Source organism: Callorhinchus milii, unplaced genomic scaffold (genome assembly GCF_018977255.1).
Source record: "Callorhinchus milii isolate IMCB2004 unplaced genomic scaffold, IMCB_Cmil_1.0 Scaffold3, whole genome shotgun sequence".
NCBI classification, from domain to species: Eukaryota; Metazoa; Chordata; class Chondrichthyes; order Chimaeriformes; family Callorhinchidae; genus Callorhinchus; species Callorhinchus milii.
The window spans coordinates 8,041,855-8,060,039 of record NW_024704744.1 but is presented as its reverse complement, the minus strand read 5'-3'; the positions used below and the strand labels follow the sequence as shown (position 1 = coordinate 8,060,039).

The 18,185-nt window shown below is 42.0% G+C and overlaps 1 protein-coding gene across 1 annotated transcript; it reads left to right on the top strand.

Annotated features, from left to right (window-relative positions):
- The first annotated feature begins 4,285 nt into the window (after positions 1-4,285).
- Positions 4,286-15,456, top strand: LOC103179028 (protein scribble homolog). Its single transcript, XM_007894084.2, has 5 exons — positions 4,286-4,480; positions 6,243-6,453; positions 6,598-6,687; positions 12,599-12,676; positions 15,148-15,456. Exons 1-5 carry the CDS (start codon positions 4,410-4,412, stop codon positions 15,454-15,456), a joined length of 759 nt encoding a protein of 252 aa, XP_007892275.1. The 5' UTR covers positions 4,286-4,409.
- Positions 15,457-18,185: the final 2,729 nt, after the last annotated feature.

Here is an 18,185-nt window from a genome sequence, read left to right as displayed (position 1 = left end):
GCACTCTATAGATGTAATTTTGTTGTTGTTATATCAAATGCAAGGATCATTATTATTATTGTTTGAAGATAGATAGGGAAGGATGGAGGGGTGAGTTAAAGGATAGAAGTAAAGCGTTCCAGAGGTTGGGGGTGTAATGATTGGAAACTCAGTCACAAGTGGTGATGAGGAAGGGACAGCTGACACTCAACAGGCCTGTGTCACCTGAGCGGAATGGGTGGGCAGAGGAGAGACATGTGAGGAGATCAGAGACATAGGGAGGTGCTAGGGCTTGAAGGGATTTATATGTGAGGGTGAAAATTGTCTGAAAAACAGACCTTTGGAGTTGGTTTGTTGATTTTGGCGCTACTTCTTTGGATGCAATGGAGAAATGTAAGTGTAACATTGTATTTAAACATTGAAATACAAAAAATGGTTTTAGAAAAGCTAAAAATAGATCAGTTGATATAAATTTAAAGTTAAAATAGTAAAATTAAATGTTCTGAGTTTTATTTTATTAGGGTGTTACTATAGGAGTAAAGCTTCTAATGTTACCTAAATAACTTTACACCATAATGGGATATGAGTCAATGGTAAGGGTAACTCAATAAGTATTCTTTGTACAGCTGCAATGTCGGAGGTGTCGTCATTTAATAATAATAATAAACAATATGGTAAAATGATAAAGAATTAGAAGAACAACATAAAATATTAAAATGTTCAGTGATGATATAAAAATGGAGCTTGGATTAGATAAATATGCCAAAGTAATCTTTATCGTTGGGAAACTGCAAAAAGCTGAACACGTTCAGCTAGACCAAAATACAATAATAAAAGAACCAGATCAAACAAAGTGTATAGATATCTTGGAATATGTGAAAGTGATGGAATAGATCATAAAGGCATGAAATTGAAAATGTTTCTGAATGTATAAGAAGAGTACGTTTTGTACTTAAAACAGAAATAAAACATTTGCTATTATTGCAATTGCAATACCAGTAACAGCATACAGCTTTGGTAAAATCGATTGGATGATCAAAGATGTGGAAAATATTGATAGAAAAACATGAAAATTGTTGACCATTCACGGCCTTCATTGATATAAAAGCTGATGTCCAACATATTTATATACCAAGAAAATATTTATCGTTATAAACATATTTATCTACCAAGAGGCCTGATTGAAAGTGAAGCATCTTATAAACCAGCAATTGTAAGTTTAGCTGAATACATCAGAACAAACCGGGATATTATCAAAATGATAAAAAAACATGAAACCAGAAAAAGAAAATTTCCATTGTTAAAGAAGCAATCAAGATCAAACAAGAGTATGACAGCCATCAAAATAAAATAGAAAGTAACTCATCAGAAACAACCAAAAAAGGAACATGGAATGAAAATTGTCCTTAAAAAGAAAATGATATATTGTAGAAAAAATGAATGGGAGAAGAAAATCATGCATGGTCAATTTCCAAGAGAAATGAAAGAACAAGGCGTAGATATGAACCAAAGCTACAACTGGTTGACCAACAAGGATTCGAAAGCCCAAACCGAAGCTCCCATAATATCAACACAAAACCAAGCTACTACTGCCCATTATTAGGAAAATAAGATCCTAAGGATGGCCAATATGTCATCAAGCAACAGAAACAGTAGACCACATATTGTCATCATGTCCAGCCCAAGCGCAATCAAGAGTATCTGATCAGACATGAATGGGATCCTTCAGATTAAAGATTCATTCACCCCATTGCTAGTGTCAGTGGTGCATTGGTAGCACTTTCACCTGAGTCAGAAGCTTGTGGGTTCAAGCCCCACATCAGGACTTTAGACACATATAGTTTTAGCTGACACTTCAATGCAGTGCTGAGGGTGTGTTGCATTTTCAGAGGTGCTGTCGTTCAGATGAGACGTTAAACCGACATCCCAGCTGCCTGTTCATGTGGATGTTAAAGATCCCATGGATCTATTTGAAAAGAGAAGGGAGTTTCTCCCGATGTCCTGGCCAATAAATCCCTCAAATAAAATTCACTCACTCCATGGCTATTTGTGGGACAGTTGCTGTGCGCAGCTGGTTGCCGCGTTTCCCCTACAAAATACAGTCTTTACCGTATATCCTGTGAAATGTTTTGCTTTGCTGTGTGCAGATTGGTTGCCATGTGTGCGCACAAATACAGTCACTACACTTTACAGTAAAATACTATGAAGTGCTTTGGGATGTTTTGATAAAAATGATAAGCGCTGTATCAATTATTATTATTTTGTTATATTATGTAATTCTATGTAAGCACACAGTCACTTCACTGTATAATTAAGTGCCTGTTGTCTGTCTGTCTGTCCTGTCTGTCCTGTCCTTCCTTCCTTCCTTCCTGGTTCCCCAGCAAGCATGAGCAACATGGTTTTGAATAAAAAGAAGTTTAATAGGGTTGGGTGCTGGGTGAGTTTGCAGACTGGCTTCTCACCTGTAAGCTCTGGATTTTCTGGTTGAGTGAAAGCCTTTGCATTGTTTGCAAAGTTCTTACATGATTCTGGGCAGTCTCAATCCAGTTCTTCGTGAATGTATATGCTCACACCGCAAAACTGTCCTTAATTCAGTGCTAAATTGGGAATCTCACTCAGAGAGATAACAAATGGCCATCTGAGGTTGGGACAGGGTACAGGGAGCTTTCTTCTGTGTCCTTCATGAACACAGATGTCACAGGACTAAAATCGCAATCACAATTCTTTTCTGTCAGAGGAACTTGGAATAGTTTCAATGTTTCATTGTCAGTTTTGTTTTGGTAGACTATATACCTTTCACACACAGAAATCCATCACCATGTTGATTTCCAAACCAAACGACTAAGAGTTCCACAGTTTGTTTGTTTATCATGGATTGTGGATTATGGGGAAATGCACCTAATCCTGGAGAGTTTAAAAAGACAAAGGTTTGAGGACGCCAGAGGAGACATTAAAGTGTCAATTCTTTCAAAAGTAAATTAGGTAGATTTCTTTTAGGAAATAATATCTTGGGATACAATATATAGTTTATGCCAAGACATGTGCATGCGACTGCTAGGATGGTGGAAGGCGAACTGATGGACCTTGGTCTTCTTTTGACCAGCATTTCTTATGTTCTTAAGGGTATTGCTGGTGTTTAACCTGCTAAAACTCTACAGTAGACCATTACGGAACCTACTAATACTTCCCACTCCTTCCAGCTAGGACCACCCAAGTTATCCTAACTAGCCAGATTGCCTGGTCCATTATCAAGTGCTTTTGCTCGAGTGCCCATCCAGCATGGTGAATGTGCTTTGAGATGTCCTTCCGAAGTGAAAGGCGCTCTATAATGTGAATTACATTTGTGGTGTACTGCGGACCTGTCTGTCTCAGGGACCGGAACACTGAGACCACCACAGAGGATTGATTTGATTCCGATGTCCTTTGCCAAGTGTGTCACCTTGGAGTCAGTGATGTCTGAAAGAGCCCTGCTTACCTCCCCCATCTCCCCCCACTGACCTGGAGGTAACCAGGATAGGCATTAGTTAGGCATTAGACATTTGCCAAGTGCCCTGTGCTAAGGGGATAGGCAGGTGCTAGGAACTCCTATGGGGAGCAGAACAATATAACATTAAATTCATTGTCAGGGGAATGCTTAATTTAATTCTAGCTTTGTGCTCCAGATGTTAAACCTTGGGGAATCCTGGTACTGATTCCTGTTATTAGTCTCGTAGTGTTGCAATTTTGCTGTCCCTATTCCTTTAAAACCAAGGTTATTTGTTTAAGATTTGAATGATTTTGAGATTGAACCATTTTGTCAAAATAATCGTCTACATTCTGAATTTCTTGCAATCTCAGTTGTGTTTGTGTTTGGTTGTGGGAAGGGAGGGGAACCCAACTTACTGAGGAAAGTCAATGAAGCGCAAGGGGGTGGGAGGTCAATACACAAATGTAAGTCTGAGTATTTGAATTATTTGAACTGCATTTACAAAGAATGTGCAGCACAGAAACAGGCCACTGAGTCCAACCAGTCCGTTTATAGTCTCCACACAAGTCTCCATCCATTCCTTACTCCCTCCCACATCCTTCTATTCCCCTCTATTCCTTTCTCCCTCATGTGAAGGTCTGGCTTCCTCTCAGATGCATCAGATTAATTTGCTTCTTAACATCACAGAAGTTGTTTCCTTTACGAATCGCTATCCAGAGATAAACAACTACAGAAAGAGCATCAGGATTCATTCACATTGTTTTGCGTGTTTCTTTACAACAACCATGATCACATTTAGTCCCAATATCCATTTCTTGCCCACAGGATTCCTTAAAGTGGCTTCGTAAGTCCCTAACAAACTGCACTGGTCCTGGCTGGGGCTTAAGTGGTGTACGATGGACCGGATCACTGAATGGAAAGGAACGGTCCTACAGTGAACGAGAATCCAAATGTTATTTAGGCAATGGCAGGTGGAAAGATTACACAACCAGCCCTGAACAGGAGGCTGAGGAAATGGAGGATCTGTATGAGGAAGTAAGGGGAGTTTGTATAGTATACTAGGAACGTCAATTAAATATTATTGAGTGGGGTTTATAGGCTATGTTATACATTGTTTAATCTATTGTACAATAGACTCTGAGGAGAGTCAATGAGCTGTATTCTGATGTATTGAAGTGTGCGTTGATAATTTTCTCCGAAACCCAGAATTGGAAACAACCTGCTTAATTTGGTCACTCAGTCCATGACTGTTTGTAAGATGCTGCTGTGTGCAATTGGCTGCCGCATTTCACCCACAAAATATACAGTCAATTCACTTTACAGTATATTCTGTGAGAAGTCCAGAAGACGTGATAAGGCACTATATCAAATGCAAGGATTATTATTATTATTAAATACCTGAAAGTGACATTTAAAAGTTCCCAATTCCTATACACCTTTGGCCATTATTATATGTAGCAGCTCATTATTTCACCCTCGTCTGTATTTCAAGGACTGAAGTGGTTTAAACAGGAGGCCTCATTGCCACCTTCTCAGTGAAGCCAAGTAACTGGTACCAAAATCTGGGTCTCCCTAGAATAGTTTTTACAAAAATATTAACAATGGACCCACCTGCACACTTCAATATAACAGCTAAATTGACCAAATATTTCTTGAAAAAAACCTATATGATGTATCTACAGGACTTGAATCTTCATAGCTGTTAAATATATATGATGTATATATATATATGATATATATATGATGTATCTACAGGACTTGAATCTTCATAGCTGTTAAACATGGATGTGAATTGTTACTAAGTTGTATTCAAAATGTGTGTTTTGTTTGGCGTTATAGTTATATGAGGATAAAAGCAGGCTATTGACATGAATGTGCCTTAATGTTTGCTGCTGCATTTTTTTTTCTGTTTTAATTATCATGACCCCATTTTTTTTCGCTGATTGTGCACATATTTCGAGGATTATTTGCTTACGCAACGATATGAAAGCTTCACAGCACCTTGCAATATCACGCAGTAGATTACAAGCAAGTAGTGCAGTTGATTCAAGCCGAATAAAAGAGATATTTAAACTTTAATAGGTCTCAATTTGTGGTATTAAGGTTAAGAAATGGATAATTAAAAAAAAAGATAATGATTTGGTCACTCAATACTACACAGATACTACTGTGCCAATTGGCTGCTGTATTTTGCCCACAAAATATACAATCAATTCATTTTATAGTGTTTTCTGTGAAGAGTTTTGAGACATTTCAATGATGTGATAAGGCATTATATCAAATGCAAGGATTATTATATTATTGAATTTCTGGCATTGGTTGTGTTGAAAAATGCAATAATGAATATCAAAAACGTACATTTCTTATTAAGAAATCTGTTAAAACATACCACAAACTAGACCCCATTTAATCAGATAAAGTCATTTGCCTAAGAAGACTATCGAGCATTTAATTCTCCATGGAAATGTCCACAGTTGTAATAAATAGGCACAACACAACATTATTTGCAATGATAACTCCACATACATTACGGAATAAATTTAATTTTTAGCGGTTCACTCCCAACAGCTTTATGATAATGGGCTGGCAGTTATGTTACTCAAATATTAGGTGTTTTAAATTGAGTTTGGGTGTTAAGTTTCTCTTTCAATTTGGACTAACGAAGACAGTGAGCACCACAAAATTATTTTCTTATATTTGCTGCCCATCCACTTTTTCTTCCCCACTTATTTTTGCTTTTTTGATACATCAAATATTTTTTTAAACTTTAGGAACCTGTGTCTAAATTTTCTGGCAGCCTGTTTGATTCAGAAGAGGGTTTTCAGCGGAAAAGACACACTCGTTCATCCGCCCTCCTGTGTGACAACAACAAGCAGAACAAGGCTGGCAGCAGACAACAGGCATCTAACTCAGTAGGCAACGCTAGCACGGAGGTTAGGAGCCCAGAACGACCCGGGGACCAAGCAACAGTCGTTAAATCCACTGGATCCAAGAGAACGCCGGCAAAGGTAGCAGAAAGAGCCTCCTAAGCATTTTATGATTGCAGCATAGTAGTTAGTGCTCTTGCTTTGCAAACGAGAGGATGTGGGTTCGATTCTCGGGTGGGTAGAAACCTTAGGCAAGTTTCTGACTCCGATGTCCTTTCTCTTCAGTTGACTATTACGGTATGCAGCCAGATGGGAAGCCTGGGCATCAGCATTGCTGGAGGAAAGGGGTCGTCTCCATATAAAGCCAATGATGAAGTAAGTTTTTCCTAAGTTTAGCACTAATCAGTCACAAAAGAAAAAAATAATTGATTCAGTATTGAGCAAATCGCAGAGAAATTATTTGTGTGTGTGAGACAAGAAACCTCACAATGTTACATCCAATAATGTATTGCATCATTTGGATATGTGTGACAAATAGTTGGCTGGTTATCCAAAAACATCTATATCATTGAAGCTAGGTATGAGCTTGGCTCATTTGGTAGTACGCTTTGCTTTAAAGAGATTCGGGGTTTAAGCTCCCTGTCAGGACTTGAGCACATAGTTTGGTCTGGGGCTAACAATAGTAATAATAATAATAATAATAATAATCCTTGCATTTGATATAGCGCTTTTCACGTCGGGAGGACGTCCCAAAGCGCCTCACAGAACACACTTAAAGTGAATTGACTGTATATTTGTGGGCGAACGCGGCAGCCAATTGCACACAGCAATGTCCCACAAACAGTCGTAGATTGAAAATGACCAATTTATTATTGTTTTTTTGGTTTTGGAGGGATTATTATTAGGCGTGTGGAGTAAGGAAACTTGCCCAAGGTTTCGCCCTGCCTGGAATTGAACTCAGGTTCAATACTTCCTGACCAGAATTCACGTTTAGCTTTTAATAGAGAATTAGATGAATATCTGTAAAGGAGGAATGCAAAAGGGTATAGGGAAAGGCAGGAGAATGTGTCTAGTGGATAGCTCTTTCAGAGAGTCAGTGATGACATGATGGGACAAATGGATGTCTATGTTGTAAATTTCAGTGGTTTTCACACTCCAGTGCAGTATTGAGGGAGCAATGCCGTGTTGGAGCTGTTGTACTCCAAGATGAGACATTAAACAGAGTCTTGTCTGCTTGTTCAGATAGACATTGAAAGTAAATAAGACTCTATTGGAAAAGGGAAAGGAGTTTCTCCTTTCAACATTTCTCCAGATTAATTGATTTTTCCCACAAAATACACAGTCATTACACTTTACAGTATATCCTGTGAAGCGCTTTGAGACAACAACAAAATTACATTTATATAGCGCTTTTCATGTCGGGAGACGTTCAAGGAGCTGGACAGTCAGAGTTTCGGACCCGAGCTGGGGGTCAGTATTGGGGAGGGTGGAGGGGAAGGAGAGTGATCGAAAGCACGGTCAAAGAGGAGGGTTTTAAGGTGCATCTTGAAGGAGGTAAGGGATGGGGTGATGTGGAGGGACTGTGGGATGGAGTTCCAGAGAGGAGGGGCAGAATGGCATAAGGCCCGCCTGCCAATGGTGGGATGGATGATTCGGGGGACGTGAAGCAGGCCAGAGCCCCCTGAACGGAGGGAGTGGGCAAGATGGTAGGGGATTAGGAGGTTGCAGTGGTAGGAGTCCTGCAGCTCAGTGATTAGAGCATTTGCCTTGCAAGCGAGACACCTGGGTTCAATTCCAGGCAGGGCGAAACCTTGGGCAAGTTTCCTTACTCCACACGCCTAATAATAATCCCTCCAAAACAAAACAATAATAAATTGGTCATTTGCAATCCACGACTGTTTGTGGGACACTGCTGTGCGCACTTGGCTGCCACGTTTCGCCCACAAATATACAGTCAATTCACTTTACAGCATATTCTGTGAAGCGCTTTGAGACGTCTAGAAGACGTGAAAAGCGCTATAATCAAATGCAAGGAGGACACGGACTGCAGAGTTCTGGATGATCTGCAGCCTATGGATGGCAGAGTTGGGGAGACCAACAAGCAAGGAGTTTGTATAGTCAAACCTGGATGTTATGAATGCGTGTAAGAGGGTTTCGGTGGACTGCGGTGTGAGACAGTAGCGGAGCCGGGCGATGTTACAGAGGCAGAGCAGATCTTGGCACGGATGTGGGGTAGAAAGGATAGTTGAGGGTCAAACACGGTGCCAAGGTTCCGGACTGGCTTAGTGAGGTGGAGTGTGCAACCATAGATGGTGATGCTATCAGTGCCTGAGGTCAGGAGGTGTTGACGGGATCCAATCAGGAGAGCCTCGGTCGTGTTGATGTTCAACTGAAGAAAGTTATTTCTCATCCAGGACTTGATGTCTTACAGACATTCAGTCAGGATAGCAGTGGTCCTGGAGGCAAGGGCGGAGGCAGAGAGGTAGAGTTGGGTGTCATCCGCATACATGTGGACCCCATGTCTGAGGATAATGTCTCTAGGAGGGAGCATATAGATGTTGAAGAGGAAGGGACCAAGGACAGAGCACTGAGGAATGGCGCTTGAGACGGTGCGGGGGCTAGAGGAGAAGCCGTTTGTGGAGATGAAGTGGAGGCGGTGTGAAACATAAAGGACAGATCCATGAGATGAGAGGAGAGGTGGTGGATGAGGATAGAGTAGTCAACAGTGTCAAAGGCAGCAGAGAGCTCAAGGAGGACGAAGAGGAACAGGGAGCCCTGGTCGCAGATGGACAGAATGTCATTTGTCACTTTGACAAGGGCTGTTTCTGTGCTGTGGGCGGCATGGATGCCTGATTGGAAGGGTTCGTGAAGAGAGTGGCAGGAGAGGAAAGAACGAAGAAGCAACAACTTGTCCCCTCCCCTTCACCCTCTATATGCTCCCCCTGTGGTGACATCATCTGCAGACATGGGGTTAACTTCCACATGTATGCGGATGACACCCAACTCTACCTTTCCTCCTCTACCCTCAACTCCACGACCACCGATGTCCTGACAGCTGTCTGTCCGACATCGAGTCCTGGACGAGAGACAACTTTCTTCAGCTCAACGTGCGCAAAACTGAGGCCCTCCTGATTGGCTCACGTCAGCGCCTCCGCACCTCAGGCACTGACAGCATCAGCATCCAAGGCTGCACTCTCCACCTCTCAAAGTCAGTCAGGAACCTCGGGGTTCTGTTCGACCCTGAGCTGTCCTTTCTTCCCCACATCCGCGCCACAACTGGCACCGCCTTCCATCACTTGCGGAACATCGCCAGACTACGGTACTACCTCACCCCTCATGCTGCTGAAACTCTGGTCCACGCCTTTATCACCTCAAGGCTGGACTACGGGAACTCTCTCCTCGTCGGCCTTCCCGGCACCTCCCTCCACAAGCTGCAGGTCATTCAGAACTCTGCAGCTCGTGTACTGTCCCGCACCAGGCTCCACGACCACATCACTCCCACCCTCGCTCGCCTCCACTGGCTCCCCATCCCCTAGAGGATCGAATTCAAGATCCTCATCCTCACCTACAAGGCCATTCACGGCCTCGCTCCCTCCTACCTCTCCGACTTACTATCCCCCCACGTACCTGCCCGTACCCTCCGTTCCTCTGGCTCCGGTCTGCTCCAAACCCCCCGCCCTAACCGCCCTACCATTGGTGGCCGGGCTCTCAGCCCCTCGGCTCTGGAACTCTATCCCCCAGTGCCTTAGCCTTGCTTCCTCCCTTTCCTCCTTAAAGGCCGGTCTCCAGACCTTTCTCTTCAACCGTGCCTTCAGCTCCTCTCTCGACTCTCTACCCCTCCTCGCTCCCTCCCTTCCCTCCCCTCACCCTGACCATTTCCCCCCTGCTCAGGTCCCGACCCAACTGTCCAGCGCCTTGGGACGTCCTCCCAACGTGAAAGGCGCTCTATAAATGCAATCTTGTTGTTGTTGTTGTTCCCGTACCTTGGAAAGGAAGGGGAGGTTGCAAATGGGGCAGTAATTTGAGAGCAGAAATGGATCCAGGGAGGGGTTTTTAAGGTTTATGATGTCGGTGAGTAGAAGGCCAAGGAGGTGCAGCTGGGAGATAAGGAGAGGGGTAGGGATGGAGTTGAGGGAGCAGGTGGTCGGTTTCATGCGGGTTACAGTGGTGATGAGAGAAGAGTGGGAGACGTCTCAATGATGTGATAAAGTGCTGTATCAAATGCAAGGATTATTATTAGTATTAGTATTATTTATTGCCACCTTGCTGGCGCAAATGGCTCCCCAACAATGGGATACAAAAACAGCCACTGTGCTGGACATGAATTACTTTAAAAGCTCTTTTCAACATCAGGCGCTGGAAAAATAGAACTTCTTTCTTTAATGAAGAGAGACAAAGTAAGTATGTTTTAATTGCCCATGGGTTTCACTGTTGTAGAATTGGTAACATCAGGGAATCATTGTAGCTGTGCTTGGCTTGTGATTACAAACTGGTAAATTGCCTGGTGCTTGAGTAATAAGGATTATGAACAGTGATGACTTCTTTGAGTCGATTCCCAAAGAACACTATTCATTACTGAAAATTGGCACACTGTTTGCACACTTCTCCCACACCCACCCGTGAAACCTTAGTACTGTCGACTCAAATGGTCACTGTATTTTAATTTATTTACTTGTATCTCATTTAAATCAAATTGTCGAGTCGGAAATCTTTGAGTCTTTGTGTGGTTCTGGACCCCAAGACAATCAAACTCACACAGACAGGTTAAAATGAATTTTATATAGCAATGTGCACGATACAGAAAGGTACGATTCCACACATCTCTGTTTACCAAGCAGTAAGTAGGAACTTGGTTGTAACTCGACTGGCAGAACGTTTTCTGGGGGTAATAATCCCATAAAAAAAAATTGGTCACTCAATCCATAACTGTTTGTGGGACACTGCCGGGCGCAAATGGCTGCCGCTTTCGCTCACAAAATATACAGTCAATCCACTTTACAGTACATTCTGTGAAGCACTTTGAGATGTTTTCATAGATTTTGGCAAAGTATTAAAATGCAAGTTATTATATTATTATAATTACTGATCGAGGAGAACAGAATATACATTGCAGGAGTTTTCTTCTTTAAGTGGTATCTTCCTTTCTTATCTTGTCTTCTTTCCTGGGTCTGCTCCAACGTCAGGCTAATTATTGGTCAATACATATGAACAAACAAGTTTTCACAACCTTCAAGACCATCTGGTTTATCTCATAAATACTTTTGTCTTGTTTTGACTCCTCACCTGACAAAACGATCTCATCTGTACATTCTGCAAGGCCATCTAATTGTCACACACAGACACCACTTACTTGCCCTGTCTCTCACATAGCACAGACTATGTGTTGCACGTTTCTTTACCCATGTAACTATAGCAGACAGAGCAAGGATATTAGATACAGATAAAATAAGACAGACCATATTCATTTCTAGCAAAAAAACAAGTTACATGAGTGCACTCATCAGCAAAACTTCACTTAAAAGTACAAATGTTCGGTAATTTTCCATTATAGGCAAAATACATTAGCAATACAATAGCATAATAGTCACTTCACAAAACGTCATCAATCCACAGTGTTAAAGTGTTTACAAGTATTTGTTTCCTGCTGGCAAATAGTATATATATTCTATATATTGCAATAGTATATATATTCTTATGTCATGAGCAACTCGCCCATGATGCCTCAGCACTCATAAATTCAGCACTTGAATCTGACTTCTTGTTGTCAAGAATGTTACCTGGAGCACAAACTGTAACATATAGAAAATGCGATTTGTGACGTGGTAATTAACACTGGTGATAATTATCACATCACACACTGCATTGCTCACCCCATAAATCTGCGAAAAATCCCAAACTTTCAGCTCCACTATATGCAACTCGCTGGAATCTATGAGGGTATTTAAATTCATTTTTGTTTGTTTTGGTCGCCGTTTATGAAGGTAAGTTAAAATACAGAGCAGCGGGAACACTGCACAGTCAGATGTGCCGTCCTTCAGATGAGACTTTAAACAGGCCCCGCCCGTGCCCGTTCAACTGAACGTTAAAGATTCCATAAGGCTATTTAAAAAGAGAAGGGAATTTTACTTCCTGGCTGTTTGTGTGCAAATCGGTTGCCATGCTTGCTTAGAAGCATACACAGTCACAACACTTGATGGTAAATCCTATGACGTGCTTTGAGACTGATGTGAAAGGTGCTGTACCACACGCAAGTATCATTATCATGTATGACTTATGTCTTTGCTAGGGAATCTTCATTTCCAAAGTATCCAGAGGAGGTCCTGCTGATCTTGCGGGTGTGCAGGTTGGAGATATGATGCTGGAGGTATGATGATAAAATTCCCATCTGCTTTTGACTTTTCTGAAAGGGATTATATAGAATTACATAGACTACAGTACGGAAACAGGCCATTTGGAGTTTATACTCTACTTAAGTTTCCACCCCTCCTAATCTCCCCTCCTTACACCTTTATTCCCTCTCCCTTGTGTATGTATAGAGTTTCCTCTTAAATGCATTGAGACTTTCTGCTTCAACCACAGCTTCTGGCAGCGAGTCCTACATTCTCACCACGCGCTGCATAAAAAAGTTCCTCCTAATTTCTTGAGTTACATTTCTAAGTGTTTATTGACAGAAATAGGCTCTATTGCATTTACAATCTGCAATTTCACAAACATTATTGGGTTTGGGAGTCTAATATGTAAACTAAGCATCTATTTTAGTAAAAGTCCCAGTGTCTGGTCTATCTCTTCAAGTCCTGCTAACAAGACAGACTGGCTGGCCTGTCACCAGTGGTGCCTTGGAGTACTGAGCACCTGCCAGTCTTAGAGGATTGAATTGAATCTGACTTGTTGTTGTCAAGAATGTTAACTAGAAGCACATACTGTAACATGCCTATTAACTGTTTCTCCTTTGGAGTTGGGACAACTACCTCTGCAGTTGTGGACTGGACAGTCTAGAGTTAGTTTAAGTGTTCTGAGAACTCCCCCCATCCCCGACCCCCTGAAGGGTGCTATATAAATACAAGTTGTTGGTGTAGTGTCTGACCTGTAGTTTTCTAAAAATGTAGGCTTCAGATTGAGGCTTGACATTTCTCATGTTCTTAGACTCAACACCATTTCAGTTTTAAAACTGAAAAATGTGAGAAAAGTTGGAGAATAGACTTAGCTGAAGAGCATCTTGATACAGTGATGGGGGGGTTTGTGTTCTGGAGGGCTAAGATTGGACAGACCGAAGGTCTTTCTTCATCCAGATCAATCTTGTGATCTTGTGAAGTGTTCAAAAGAAAACTATACAGGACTGAACTACATATTTGCTGTCAGAGCTCCCTCTGCAGGACTGTTGGTTATCTTGATACAATGGTGGTGTTCATAAAGGAAGCTATACCCAGATCATACTCTGTGGTAATTCTTACTATTATACAACATATGTGGCCCAGAGTTGTTCGGAAAATAGGAACATGAGGCCATTCAGCTAATTGTGTGTGTTCCACCAGTTTATTAGATCTTGACAGATCTCTTAAATCCAATGCCCTGCTCTTTCGCCGTACCCTATAAATACCTCTACCATCGAAGTACGTGTCTTATCTCTCTTTCAAACACCCCTATTGATTCCACCTCTACAGCTTTCTGAGACAGAGTAATCCACATCTTCACCACGCTATGCATGAAGAAATTCTCCCGAACCTTAGTTCCAAATGGTTTAGTTTTTGATTTTAAGGCCCTGCCCCCTTGTTATCTCACGTACCTGAACTGCCTTATTTTTTATGTGTTTGGGACTCAACAGCTGACCAGATCAATAGCAGTTTGATTTAAGTGGTTCCTTTCCCGTAGGGTGAATGTATTGAAATCTTCATAGATACGTTAGCGATCACCAAACAAGCCAAATGGCTTGTTGCAGGAGTCCTGTAGCTCAGTGGTTAGAGCACTTGGCTCACAAGCGAGAGACCTGGGTTCGATTCCCAGCAGGCGAAACCTTGGGCAAATTTCCTTACTCCACTTGCCTGATAATAATCCCTCAAGAAAAAAAAACAAATAATTTGGTCACAACCGTTTGTGGGACGCTGCTGTGCGCAATTGGCTGCTGCTTTTCTCCCACAAATATACAATTAATTCACTTTACAGTATATTCTGTGAAGCGCTTTGAGACGTCTAGAAGATGTGAAAAGTGCTATATCAAATACAAGGATTATTATCAGTAACATCTGTGATTCTATGCAAGTTTCCTTTTAATTCTATCCATCTGAAGGGACCAGATAATGAGGCTATGATAAGCTGTTTTATCTTGATTGAACAGCAGAACCAGAGGCCTGCGATTGAAGGCGGGTAAATGCAGAACAAATCTGCGGAAATACTACTTCAGTGAATGAGTGAGTGAGTGAGTGATAAACATATAGAACAGCCTCCCGAGGGAGATGGTGGAAGCAGAAAGTGTTGATTCTTACAAGAACAAATTAGATAGATTTCTGCTAGAAAATAATATTTCAGAATACAATATATTGTTTGGGACATGACAGGTGCATTCGACTGCCAGGATGGTGCAAGGCAAATTGGGTGGACCTTGATCTTCTTTTGCCTAGCAAATTCTTATGTTCTTAAGTGATAGATCTTTTTCATATAATTGAAGGACTTCTTTATTCCGCCAGTGACAGACTTGTATAACTCACTTGGTCAGTGATGAACCACATGGTCTTCTTTTATTGGCAAATAAGCCTTTGTAACGAATGACTTCAGATTCACCAGCTCGCAGTCTCCGATACGTCTCAGAATGGCTGGTGACTCATGTCTTCACCTTTGCAGGTCAACGGAATAAATCTGCAAAACGTGACGCATTATGAAGCAGTGAGCGCCCTGAAGAATGCTGGCACAGTGATTAAGATGGTTATCTTGAGGGACAGGGCTGCGGCAACTGACAATGTGGTTAGCTCTGACTCAGACACTGCTGACGCTGATGGCATGAGGGTCGCCCATCACAGTGAGTGCTGCAGCCGTGTAAACCATCAGGCCGCCAGCAGGGACGAACCTGGATCAGGGGAAAAGAAGCCAACCACCTGCAATGGAAACAGCACGGTTAGTAGGATTCTCGGAAATCTGAATTGCACTGAATAACTGGCTTCACGCTAGCTTCCCTCCCTCCCTCCCTCCTTCCCTCCCTCTCATACCTTCTATTCCCCTCTTCCTCATGTGAAAGTCGAGCTTCCTCTTGAATGCATTTATAACATCTGATTCAACCACCGCTTTAGACAGCGAGTTCCACATTCTCACTACAGTCTGCATGAAATAGTTCCTCCTAAATTCTCTTTTAGATCCCATAGTCTCCATCTTATTCTTGTGCCCCTTGGTTACAGACTCCTCAACCAATGGAAACAATCTATTTACGTTCACTTTATCAAACCCATTTATAATTTTAGAACTCTATAATGCAATAATAATACCAATAATAATACCTTGCATTTGATCTAGCGCCTATAATGTGAGAGCATCTCAAATCGCTACACAGAGAATTGCTGTTCAGTGGAGTGACTGTGTATTTGTAAGGGACTGCAGCAGCCAATTTGTGCTTAACAAGGTCTCGCAAGCAGCCGAAAAGCAGGATAGCACACCAGGAGAAATTCCTTTACTTTTTAGAGTAGTACCCCAGAATCTTTAATGTCCAGCTCTGAAAATCAATCACGAATCAGGGCTTGAGGAGCACGATCTTCTGATTCAGAGAGGATTGTGCTTGCTCCCAACCGAGCCAGTCTGAGAAATTATAATAATAATCGCTGCATTTGATATGCAAAAGTAGTTCCTCTCATGTTGACGGGATGTCTCAAAGAGTTTTACAGGATATATTGTAAAGTGTATTGGTTATTTCTGATGGGGTCAGTCTCAGCCAATATTAAATGCTCCGGGGCTCAACCCTACGTGAAGGCTGCGCTATAAATTTTGTAGGCAAACGCAGCAACTAATTTGAGCGCAACAGCTCCCTTCTCTTTTGAATTATGCCATGCAATTATTAATGTCCACCGGAATAGGCAGGCGGGACCTCAGTTTAACATCTCATCCAAAATACAGCACTCGTGATAACTCAGTGTTCTCCCAACACTGTACTGCAGTATCAGACTCATCAAATTAATGATTGAAACAGGTTACCAGGAAAGGTGGTTGAGACCAGCACGCTGGGCTAATTTTAACAACAACAAAAAAATGAGTTGATGCTGTGATGGAACAACGGTGGGGTTGGTGTTCTGGAATGATGAGATCAAATCTGCCGAAGGGCCTTCGTCATCTGAACCAATCTTGTGATCTTATGTTTGTAGTAGTGTTTAACTGTCATCCCCACGAGGTGGTGCTGTACACAATCTAATATCCGTCGACTCTGTAGACTGTTTGTGTAGATTGTCGCATTTCGATTCAGTGCAGCTCAATACCTCTTATTCGTTTCCACAGGGGTCTGTGGCAACTGAGAATCACAGTAGTAACTGTGCAAGTGGGACACTGCCAAAATCCTCCTCCTCGTTCCGTATTGTGAAGCACACAATGCCAGTGAGTAGTAGGGAGTCTTCCCGGGTATTGTGGGCGCAGTATTGTGCTGTAGTAATATTGGAGAATTTGGGACACTTCCATCAATTGTCTTCTAAGTTTAGTTCCTTTTAGAAGGAAAATAATTCAATCCTGCATTGCTTAATAGAATGATGGGGGGCTATTTTATATTAATAACAAGAAGGGCAAAGTTCGTCCACCATTGATCAAGCAAAGTAATACTCACTTCAAGGCCGACTGGTTTAAATAGAGTTTCAAACCCAGGGTGACGCTGAGACGCATTTAGCTGAAATCATAGAAGCTTACAACACAGAAGGAGGCCATCTGGCCCATCGTGCCTGTGCCAGCTCTTTGAAAGAGCTACCAACTTGTCCCGCTCCCTCGTTCCTTCCCCATAGCCCTGCAAATTTCAAATATATATCCAATTCTGTTTTGAAAGTTAATATTGAATCGGCTTCCACCAGTGCATTCTTTCAGGCAGTGCATCCCAGACTGTAACAACTCGCTGCGTAAAAAAAATTCTCCTCGTTTCCCCTCTGGTTCTTTTGCCAATTATCTTAGATCTGTGATTTCTGGTTACCGACCCACCCAAATGTGAATCAAATGTGAATCATTCTCACGTTGGATCTATGTGAAAAGGAAACTGTCAGCCATATCACTTCGGAGGCTCCCACTGTGCAAAAAATAAGAGCTACTTATCTCTCAGCCTCTAGGTTTTCCTTAACTCTTTTATTGTTTAAAACATAAGCCTTGTAACAAAGAATGGGATTGGTGGTGCTTCTGAGAGTGAAAGAATTTCTCAATCAATGTTCCCTAAAGGACTGATAGAAAATTTGTGTATCTCTGTGGTAGACAATTCTACCAGTGCCAAAGAGAAGCAGATATTAACTATGTGTGTTCCTTGGGAGGCCTGATCTTACATGACGTATGCTAACTTTATGATACTAGTCTACAACCTCTCGGAAATCAGCATCAAGCTGAACAACCTCACTCCGCGTAGTCATGAGGAGCAAGGCTACTCCAGAGAATTAAATTCACCAACATGAACATCTAATACAGTGGATGAGTGGGGGTGGGAGGGCAAAAGGAACAGTCTTTTGACACTGAATGCAAATTACTGGGGCTCACCAACGCAAGCTCTGAAGTGAAAGCCAGAACAGACTGGGCTGTGTGATGCTTCCTTTGCCTAGTACAGTGGAGCTGTAGGAGGAAACAAAGGCCTGAGGAGGTGAAGGGGAGGAAATTAAAGGACAAAAAGGATTAGTATTTATTAAAACCAGAGATTATATTTTTTAGTATATCAGTAACAAAAG

Bases quoted from the DNA above. Each gene is read 5' to 3' on its own strand.
- LOC103179028 (XM_007894084.2), top strand. From the start codon at position 4,410: ATGGCAGGTGGAAAGATTACACAACCAGCCCTGAACAGGAGGCTGAGG. The intron at 6,688-12,598 runs GTAAGTTTTTCC...TGTCTTTGCTAG, and splicing joins CATATAAAGCCAATGATGAA to GGAATCTTCATTTCCAAAGT. The intron at 12,677-15,147 runs GTATGATGATAA...TCACCTTTGCAG, and splicing joins TTGGAGATATGATGCTGGAG to GTCAACGGAATAAATCTGCA.